The 10696-nt window shown below is 32.1% G+C and overlaps 1 protein-coding gene across 1 annotated transcript; it reads left to right on the top strand.

The window, feature by feature from the left end:
• The first annotated feature begins 2073 nt into the window (after positions 1–2073).
• On the top strand, positions 2074–2960 carry LOC122305583. The gene is made up of 3 exons (XM_043118175.1): positions 2074–2230; positions 2469–2557; positions 2697–2960. The coding sequence occupies exons 1-3, from the start codon at positions 2207–2209 to the stop codon at positions 2842–2844; spliced, it is 261 nt and encodes an 86-aa protein (XP_042974109.1). The 5' UTR covers positions 2074–2206; the 3' UTR covers positions 2845–2960.
• The last annotated feature ends 7736 nt before the right edge of the window (positions 2961–10696 follow it).

Below are 10696 nucleotides of genomic sequence, written 5' to 3'. Positions count from 1 at the left end.
AAGCAGTGACTCTCCGTATTAAGAGAGACTTTGTTCAGATCTCAAAATCTTTCCCTAAAATTGGGAGCCGAATGGAGATGATTTTTTTTTTTTTAAATAAAAAAGTTAAAGAATTTTGCTAAAATTTAGGGAATGGGATGTTATAGGCATCCAGATGCTGATGCTTTGTATCGTTTGGACAGTGAGTAAAGATGAGATGAGTTGACATAAAAGTTAAATAAAATATTGTTATAATATTATTATTATTTTAGAATTTAAAAATTTTAAATTGTTTATTATATTTTATGTGAAAATTTAAAAAAATTGTAATGATAAAATAAAATGAGATGAAACACTTTTTATATTCAAACCGGGCTTATTCAAAAAGTCTCCCAAGAATATATCAAATTTTTATATTTTAAAATTTATGTCAACAAGAAAGATAGACAAGTGAAATGGGTCTTATTGAATATTTAATATTTTAAAATATATATATATATATAGATAACATTAAACATTTTGAGATATATTTTATATATTGATTTCTCTTCTACGTTAAAACTACGGACAAAAACTTTGCAAAATCCAAAGCTTATCCCCCTAAAACCCGAAAAGCAAAGGGCAAAGAAATCACCCCAAAAAAGTGGTCGCATATATTTGCATTGTCTACCATATATTATATTTGCATTATATTGTATTATATAGTATAAAAAAATAAAAAATAAAAAAATTTGCATCCAAGTTTTTCTCTCCTCAATTCCAAATATTTTATATTATTTTATTCGGAAATATTATGATCTAAGAGTAATAATAAGTCTATGGGAAAATCGATTACTAATATTTACCAAAATGCTATCAAACATAATTTCTTTTTTTTTTATCAAACATATTTATTAATAAAACAAAAAAGAAATGTCTTTACGCATGTGTGTGGTTGGTAAGGATAGGGTGGGCACAGGATTTCTAGCCCTTCAAACCCCTTGAAAAATAATATTTTTAAGCCTTTTTAATCATTAGTTGAAGTTAAAAATTAAAAAATAATATTTGAATAATTATAAAGAGATGAAGAAAATTTAAAAAAAAAAAATATTCCATCCTCGGCTAATTTAAGCTTGGAAAACGGGCCTGGAAACATTTGGTTGGTAGTTGGCACCGGCCCATCCAGCACACAGCGGTCCGTTATCTATGTCTCCTTTTTATGAGCCCATGGACTATTAGCCCACGGCTGCACATTTAGCTGGGGAAGATGGGTTGGGTCTCACGGAAGGACGTGTTTGACCATTGACGGACTATAGACTCATTCAACCTTGATTTAGATATGCACCCGTTGAATTTTAGTTCGTAAAGTTTTGGAATATAACGACATTAGGTGAGGAGTTGGACCATTAAAATAAGAATAAACAGGAACATAGATTTAAATAAATAATAGTTAAATAATAAGCAAAATTTATCAGTATTAATTCTAATAGATAAGAACAAGTCTTATTTCTATCATACTATTGTACTGATGTGATAATGTTTATTAAATAAAGTATTGTATAATATCTTGTTTTTTTTTGTTAAAATAAAGTTAATGGATAATACCATGCCAACTCGCTCAATATATATATATATTTATTTTAATACAGGGATATCATGAATATATGATTTTAAATATTTTTTATATTTAAAGTTGAGACTATACTACAATTAAATAAAGAAATTAATAAATCTAGGATACAAATATATAATATTTATATATGTGATAAGATCAGTACTTTTGACCCATATGGCCATATATAGCGGCTGCTAATTTATATACGTCTTTCTTAGATGAGGCCAGCTGAGATTTTGAGGAAGACACGTACGCATTTTTCTAAGAGGATTTTAGTCAGGAAACTTCATTTTCATTTTCGTTACCATGAAAGAACGTATGGTAAATTGGAACGAGTTTTACGGAATTGGAACATTCCAGTCATAGGTGTCAACGCTCTGAAATGGAAACTCCAAGGAAAACAAGAGGCTAAAGCCCCTGGTTTTGGAGTGAAAATTCAAACCTTCAAACCCATGCAGCCCACTGTAACGTACTTAGCTTTCCCACAAGACCACACCTATATATATACATAATACACAAGCATGGTTCGACATCCAATTCAGTACTGTTTGCTAAAGTTCACGTACTTGATTTTCCTGAAAAACGCTCACGTACACGCCCAACACACACGCTTCGAAGAAAGAAATTTTCCTGATGGGGCGTTGGATGAAGCCAGAGGTAAGTAACCACGATGTCTAATTCTAATATCCATCCTTTTAGGTCTCAACTTCGTCGCTATTCTTATCTTGGTGCGATGCACAATAAACTATTGCATGTACGAGGTTGATGTCCCAAAGCCAATGATATATAGGGATTTCATGAAAAGTTTATTTTTATTTTTAGAGGAATATTAATTAGAATCTGGGTACATCTTTGTTTGACTTCTACAAATATTTCTAATTATTTGTGTTTTCAGATATATCCACTTCTGGTCCCAATGGTGTTCGTTACTAGTTTGTGCACCTTCCAGCTTGCAAGGAACATTCTCGGCAATCCCGATGTCAGGTACGTACGTACATCATACAAACTACAATTTAGCTATATTAATCTGTGTTAAACACTCGAAATTTAAAGAAAAAACGAACGAGTAGCACTGGGCAGTTTTTTGTTTTTGGGACTAACCATTGGGGGTTGGCATTTGCAGAGTTAATAAAAGCCACCGTCTTAAGGGAGTGCTCGACAACGAAGAGGAGGGAGAGAAGTACGCCGAGCATGGCTTCCGGAGGTTCCTTCGTACCCGCCGGCCAGAGGTGATGCCTGCCATCAACCGTTTCTTCTCGGAAGATAAATGAGCACATATATAGATTAAAAGAATCCATCCATGTGAAAATGGGTCGGTTTTGTGTTTGATGATTGTTGTTTATATATAGTGCCTTCGCTGCGCGCGAGCGTTCCGTGTTCTTGTTTACTATTTGATTGGATTTTAGTCCACAGCACATTTTACAACAAATTTCATAAAAAAATGTTTTAAAATAAGAGTATTTTTATAAAATAATATTTATAAAAATATCTTTTATTTTAAAATATAGTAACGTGTATTTATAATTTTTCTTTAGTCTAGGGTCAACTACTCAAAAATTCCTTGTAACTCAAATCGAGTCATGTACTCATGATCCGGTTTGATCCGCATAGTCCATTCATGTACGCGTTTCACCAGGAAGTCAGATATTCATGCCCTTTTTAACGGTTGGCTAGGACTGGTTATCTTGCTTCTTTTTTGTTCAAATTGTGTGAAACCAATAACGTGGTGAACATTTATATAAAATTAAAATATATATATAAATAAATAAATATATTGCCTATCACACAATTAACACCTCATTAAAATTAATGGGTCCTACAATATTAAAAAATATTAATATAAATATAATAACTATATTATAATTTTAATACATATCACTTAAATCCAAAAGAATATGTTTATCAAATTAGAGATCAAATGATAATTACAGTCATGATTACGTAAGTGTCGTGTAATTATTTTGAAAAAAATAAATAAATATAGAACCCATATAAAAAGAAATTAATTTTTTAATAGTAGATCATACTCTTTTTCAAAATAACTGTACAACATTTACATACTCTATAATTATATGTAACATTACTCTTGCTATATTGCCACATCAGAAATCGTGTGGGAGACTTCATGCACCAAGTTGGACTAGTGACGAGGTACTACGTACTGCAAGTATAATTATTTAATATAAAAATTTGGTTATAAGCGATTATGTTCACCAATATGTACATTCATCCAACGTGATTAGTCAAAAAGTCAGACTTTAATGAAAATTATGCTAATTTAAATTTTAAATATGAATGCAACAATATTGATACATAGATCAATATGTGAATTTACTTATATATAACAAAACTCATGTAGCAATATGCCATGTTACTTCTCAAATAATAAATATAAAAAAGAAAATAACTTCAAACAAGTTTATCCCTTGTTTGAAAAACAACAACAACCAACGGATGTGACATCTTCAAGTTGGTGAACCCCCTCCCCCCCCCCCCCCCTTCTATATGAGTTCTTTTGATTTGCTTTTCCTTTCCATTTATATAGTTGAAGCTTTAAGGATTGGGCTTTGTTTGTAGCTAGTGTAAAAATTTGCATAACGAAAAAAGGGGTGCGACTGTGGGTGAGCCGATCTGCGAACTGTGGGTGCGACAGTCTAAGTTTGCCGGTCTGAGTTCGTTGTAAGGGTTGGATTTTCCTTCCCAGCATACCACCATTCCACAAATATGGTGTGCGGCTAGTTCTTTTGTAAATCTTGCATTTCAGTTTTTAGTCTAGTTCCATGTATTTAGCTAATGTGTCATTTTATTAGTAGTCTTCTATAAACTCCCCTTATAGGATTCACTAGTCTAAAGAGGAATTGTATAAAAAAAATATAAAAGAAAAAAACCCACAAATCTTGTTAAGAAATTCAACGATCTCTTTTTTGTTTCGAGTAGAAGTCGCTTTCCAAGCAAAAGCTTCTCTCAAGTCCCAATGGTTCATCTCAACAACGGCGTTAGAGAGAGACAAAGAAAATGGCAACTAGAGATATTTACCACAACCAAGGAAATTATTACTGACTTAACTAGAAGCAGTGTAGCATCTAGGATCACATTAACAACACGTACATATTACCACAGTCGTTCGTTCTGGTAAGCTTCTCTCTACTTGTGGCTGTCTGACAGATAAATTTGGAACAATTGTTTGGAATCATGGGAAATTTGGCACTAAACTATATAACTATACTAGTATATATGACAAATATATGGATAAATATATATATTTTTATAACATATGCAAAATATTGGAGTCCAATTTAGAGTTGAAGTTTAATCGGGTCGGAGTTAAAGTCGATCCAACAACACTTTTGACTCTGACTCTGACTCTGACTCCTATTGAAAAATTAAAAAGAAATTCAAGTTCTACTCCGTTTTGTCAAAGCCGGATTCAGAGTAAGATTTTTGAATTTTTGTTCTGCCCCAAGAGGAAATCAGGGGGAAGTTAGAAGGAAGTCAGAGGAAAAGGGGGAAGTGATTGGAAATAAGGGGAAAAAGAGAGAAATGGGATCACACATGCAAAAGATGACAACAAAGTGACATCAAATCGAGTTCTTCACCTACCACTAACAGAGGCTTATAAAAGCATTAGCATTGGATTATGCAAATGCAAATGTAAAATTTGCATAATATCCCATGATTTTGCATTTAGCTATTTCACTCAAAACTTATTCCTATATTGGATTATCTATTTATTAGCTAAAATAATAATAAAATACTATTAATTTAGTAATTTTTTCTAATTTCTTTTTGTCATATTTTACAATTCTACTAATGATATATTAATTAATAATCAAATTATAATTAACATATGATTGGTAGAGAAACTAAAAAAATTCTAAGAAAACAACTCTTCTACACTAGAGACAATAAAATTACAACATCTGATTGCACCAATAGGTAAAACACTACATCATTCCACAATTCACATCATCATTCCACAATTAAAACACTTCCAAACAATTCCACAACAGCAATAGTAGGTAATTAAAACACTCGAAGCATAATAGCTCTATCCTAGAAACATAAGAATGACAAAAATACTAAAATTCAGATTGGTTTATTTTTCACAAATACAATCTGACCCTCAGAGAGAGCCATGCTTTCAACAAGCTAAATTAGAATCAACATGACATCAATCCACAAAATAGTCACCCTCCTTGTAGCTCATATGCAGCAAATTATACTATTATAGGTGAACAAAAAAATCTAGATCATTTCAAATTCTACAGAGTTCATGACTTAATTTTTTTTTTTTAAACAACAATTTGAGATATTACAAAAAAAAAAAAAAAAATAGGAACAACTATGTGGTAACACAAATCAATCTGTGCATGGAGTCAAAATTAACAACAAGAAGACAATCCACCAAAAGGATGTGATAATTATACAGGTTATACTTCAGAGATCAATGCAAGGGAACTGAAAGCAAGTTTCACAACAAATACAGGCATCCATTACAGCCGAATCGTAAAGCACTCAACTCAGAACCCCATTACACCAATAAGCTGGAAAAAAAAAAACTACAAAAACAATTAACAAACCCATGCAGTCTAGGATTCCTCAATCCTAGATCCTTTGTGAAAACATCTGAAATAGAAACCCAAAAGAAAATAAAAAATAAGAATTCAATAAATACATGTAAATCTTAAGTTAAAACTGCCAAAGAAAACAAAAGTTATCATTTTTACAGAAGAAAACAAAAGTTATCAATTTTACAGAAGAGTAGAGCCATGGGAGACTGACCCAATGAATGACTGCTGTTGTTGCGATGAAGGTTTGTCTAAAACTCAGACAGAAGTTTTCCTCATTTTTGTGTGAAGGATGGGAGAGAAAATACCCGAAAAGCTTCAATGACGGGAGAGAAAAGGCATGAAAATGAAACCCTAGCATAAGAGAAAAGGCATGAAGGGAAAACAGAGAGAAAGTTCACACGGGAGGAAGAAACCGAGGGAAAGAAATGAGTTTGGTAGATATAGAGGAAAAATCAAGAGGGAAGAGAGAGACTGTTTCTAGAGGAAGAAAGAATTTTTTATTCGTTTGGTCGAGCTACAGTTACAACCAAATATAACTGCAGAACGTAATTTACTGTAGTTTAAAGCCATCTCATTTTAAACTTGCATAATCCAATGCAGTCTACTTTTGAGCTCTATTAGCCAAATAGCTTGATTTATTTGCATTTGCATAATCCGGTGCGAATGCTTTAAAAGGGATCAGATTGATTGAGAGAGGGGGATTTCTAAACAACTTGATGCAAGATTTTTCAAGCTCTAGACGAAAGCTTCTGTGACGCCCCCAAATTCCGTTTGGGATCGGACGGACATTTGAAGCGTCGAGACATGCAACACAAGGTTACCTGCCCCCGTTCATGACATATAAGATGCAATGTTCCTAACATGCATCTAACATTATGCAATATTCGCAGCGGATAATTTTTTTTTCTTTAGCAATACTATGCATCAAATTGAAAATATCCCAAATGCTTAAAACATACTTCATACATAAAGACCCATTGAGTAGATCACAACACTAGTCCAAAATGGTTATGATCCAAAAAATACTAAAGATGCAACTCCATTGTACAAGTAGTAATTTACGTTAACTACTATATTAACATTGACGTCGCACCATCGCTTAGTCAACTGTGTCTAGTTGATCAGCTCCTGATTCTCCTTCAGGTCCTGTAACAAGATCTACCATTCGGGGGGAATGGTAGTTGGGACTACCAAAGTGAGATTTGATTACAAATCTCAGTAAGTTAACAAAAAACTTCCACACAAGCTAATGATGCATGGATGACAATAAAAGCATAAATGCATAATCAAATTCATAAGTAATTAAAGCATAACTTGGAGTACAACATAGCATAATTGACATAACTTAAATTGAAACATGAACTGAACTTGACTTGACATGAACTTGATCTGAAACTTGATTTAGCATGAACTTGCTTTGAAACTTGAATTAACATGAAAAATACATACTCCACAGTTGTTGTGGCCCCATGTATTTTACGTGTAAATACATACTCCACAGTTGTTGTAGCTCCATGTATTCTACGCAAACTTGACTTAACATGAAAAATACATACTCCACATTTGTTGTGGCCCCATGTATTATACGTATAAATACATACTCCACAGTTGTTGTGGCCCCATGTATTCTACACAAACTTATTCTTTAACTGCTTAAATACATACTCCACAGTTGTTGTGGCCCCATGTATTCTTCGTGACACAATTGTTGTGTCTCACGTAGTGTATGCGGCACAATTGCTGTGACCCCATACATAAGTAATCAAGATGAAACGTGACTGGAATACAAAAGGACTGGAGCCCTGACGTAACATAACGTGACTTAAATATAACTTGAAATACATGACCAACTTGAGATAGAAATATTTCGTAACATTGTATAACATATAATAGACAACATATTTAACATGACATACTTGCAACAGTGAATATTACATGACTTGACATACATGTAATAGATGGCATACTTAGCATGACGTACTTGTAAGGTACATTAATACATAACAGAATATATTATATAACAGATAAAAATTTATGACAGAATAAATTCTGTATAATAGACAATTACGTGATAACTTAGCATGGCATGACATATATGATAACATACATACATACGCTGTAGTTCCTTTACTTAGCACACATACATAGTAGACTGCTAGTAAGTTAAAAGCTAACTTACTTCGATCTCCGCGTTTCTTATAAAACTTCAAGTGCGATCACGAGGAACTGTAATTAGTGATTCTAAAAGTTAGAACTAAATCACTAAAAATTTGAAATATGAAAAATACTAACTTAAGTGTAAAATTTTCATTTTACTCTCTACATGTGGGAAAATGACCGTTTTACCCATAACTTAAGGATTTTGCATACTAACTCCAAAAGTTTCTAAAATTTACATTCCTCATGTAAATTTTGTCCTAAACTTAAATATCAACTCAGAAAAATTTAAAACAAAACACAACTATGAAGAACACACTATGGTCGAAACATCCATAGGTCATTTCCCTTTATTTTTGTTGCAATTCCTTCCAACTTCAAAATTCATGCTTAAACCAAAATTTTGCAACAAACATCTTCTAATCCTAAGTTCAAAACCATACTTAAAACATCCATTTAGAAAAAGCTAATAATCAACCAAACGTTTTTTGTAAAAAGATCCAAGCACTTGAATCACAAGTTTTGACCTTAAATCAAAACATCTCCAAGAATTTCAAAAATCAAATCTTACTTCTAACATATTCATAATATCATCCTAACATCAACCATGCTTTAAATCATCAAACTAAAGTCACCAAAATCACAAAATAAAATTTGGAGTTTTTGGTTTTACACTTAGTCCAAAAACAGAAACTTTTTCCTCAACTAGTTTTGATAAATCTCTTGATCTATGACTTATAAATATATGATTTTCAAACCAAACCATTACATGGTTTAACAAGATGTCCTAAAACATATACAAGCTTCTAATTCAAGATCACATGGTTAGAAATTAACCAAAACATAAATTTAGCCAAGAATATCCACACTTTGGCTTATCTGAATATCTCTTTGCATAAAATTTCACATCTTTGAAACCAAAATCAAATATCTTCAAAATAATAATATAACATGTATATAAGATGTTTAGGATCCTCCAATAAAATTATCAAAGTCATTAGAATAGGTTTAGACCACCAAAGAGTTAAACTTTCTCAAAACAGAAACTGTTTTTCCTCTTCCAGTTTCTAAGTTTCTAAATCTAAGAATATCTTTCATCAAAACCTTTAATCATGCAAAACTCCTCAACCAATAGTCATATATACATGTTAACAATACTCCATAAAAATTTCGGACCAATATCTATCCATTAGCTTGGTCAAAAACTCCAAACTATAACATATTCTCCAGTTTACCTCCCAGAATGACCTTTCTATAGTTTATACAATATTTGACTGACCAAATGATCTTCAAATGGGGCAAATAAGATATCCATGTAAACTAGACTCAAAAAGGAACAACTTATATGAAGGAGACTTTATGATAAAACACTTACAACAGCTTCTAAATTGGCGTGCAAAATACCTCCTAAAAGCTGTCCGAGAGAGAGTGTTTGATATTCTTTCAATGGAAAGTGTAAATGAAGATAATTTCGTGGGGAGAGGTGGCTGGAGATAATTATGGATGAGATATGGAAGAGATGAGGCTAGAGTTGAGAGTTGAGTGTAGTTTTCTCTTACCCAAAATATCTATAAAAGATTATCTCATAATATTCTATCCAATAGTATCTACAAAAAATCAACTTAAGATATTTTTATCTAATAATATCTATAAAAATCAACTCAAAATATTTTTACCCAATAATATTCATGAAAATTACCTCAAGATATTTCTTTTTATCCAATAATATCTACAGTTTTGAACAGACGTTTTGTCTAAAAATATGAAAAAATGTTATTGTGCCATAAGACTTTAAATAGCCCTCCGAGTCTAATGGCACAAACCATAATACATTTTGACACTTCTAACTATCTCCAATAATCAAAAACACATTTCTGATACCATAGTAAATAATAACACTAACTATGTAGTTAGACAAAAACCTATACGATTAATGGATTCGTGAAAACTTATGGGGTTTTCACGAGGTTCCTAAAGTTAATAGAAATTTTACAATTGAATTTCTAGCGGGCTGTTACAGCTTCCATTTGATTATTTTCTCAATGCAATAGGGGTCAATGACCTTATTTGTATGGTGAGTTATGAGAGACCATGAGAGATTATAAAATACTTCTATTTATCGTATATTTTCCCTCTAAATAACCTGTGGATATAAGCCATATACCAAATCATGTAAATTTATGTGTTTCATTTTCCATTTATATTTGTTGTATTTATTTTCTGATTCATACGAACTTTGTACTGTTGCTCCAAACAGCCATTATGGGCTTCACGTGACACTAACCAAGACCCAAATTGTCACTGTAGGCCAAGAATGAATCTTTCTCTCTCTCCGACTTATTGGTTTCAAAACACACTTTAATGGGGTGAGAATTGTGTGGCCAAGGTTTCAAAT

Source organism: Carya illinoinensis, chromosome 3 (genome assembly GCF_018687715.1).
Source record: "Carya illinoinensis cultivar Pawnee chromosome 3, C.illinoinensisPawnee_v1, whole genome shotgun sequence".
NCBI lineage: Eukaryota > Viridiplantae > Streptophyta > Magnoliopsida > Fagales > Juglandaceae > Carya > Carya illinoinensis.
This window is presented reverse-complemented; position numbering and strand designations above follow the sequence as displayed.

What these genes read in the sequence shown, in the direction of transcription:
- LOC122305583 (XM_043118175.1), top strand. Translation starts at nt 2,207, where the DNA reads ATGGGGCGTTGGATGAAGCCAGAG. An exon ending in GGCGTTGGATGAAGCCAGAG is followed by an intron (nt 2,231 to 2,468) that starts GTAAGTAACCAC and finishes TTGTGTTTTCAG; the next exon opens with ATATATCCACTTCTGGTCCC. An exon ending in CTCGGCAATCCCGATGTCAG is followed by an intron (nt 2,558 to 2,696) that starts GTACGTACGTAC and finishes TGGCATTTGCAG; the next exon opens with AGTTAATAAAAGCCACCGTC.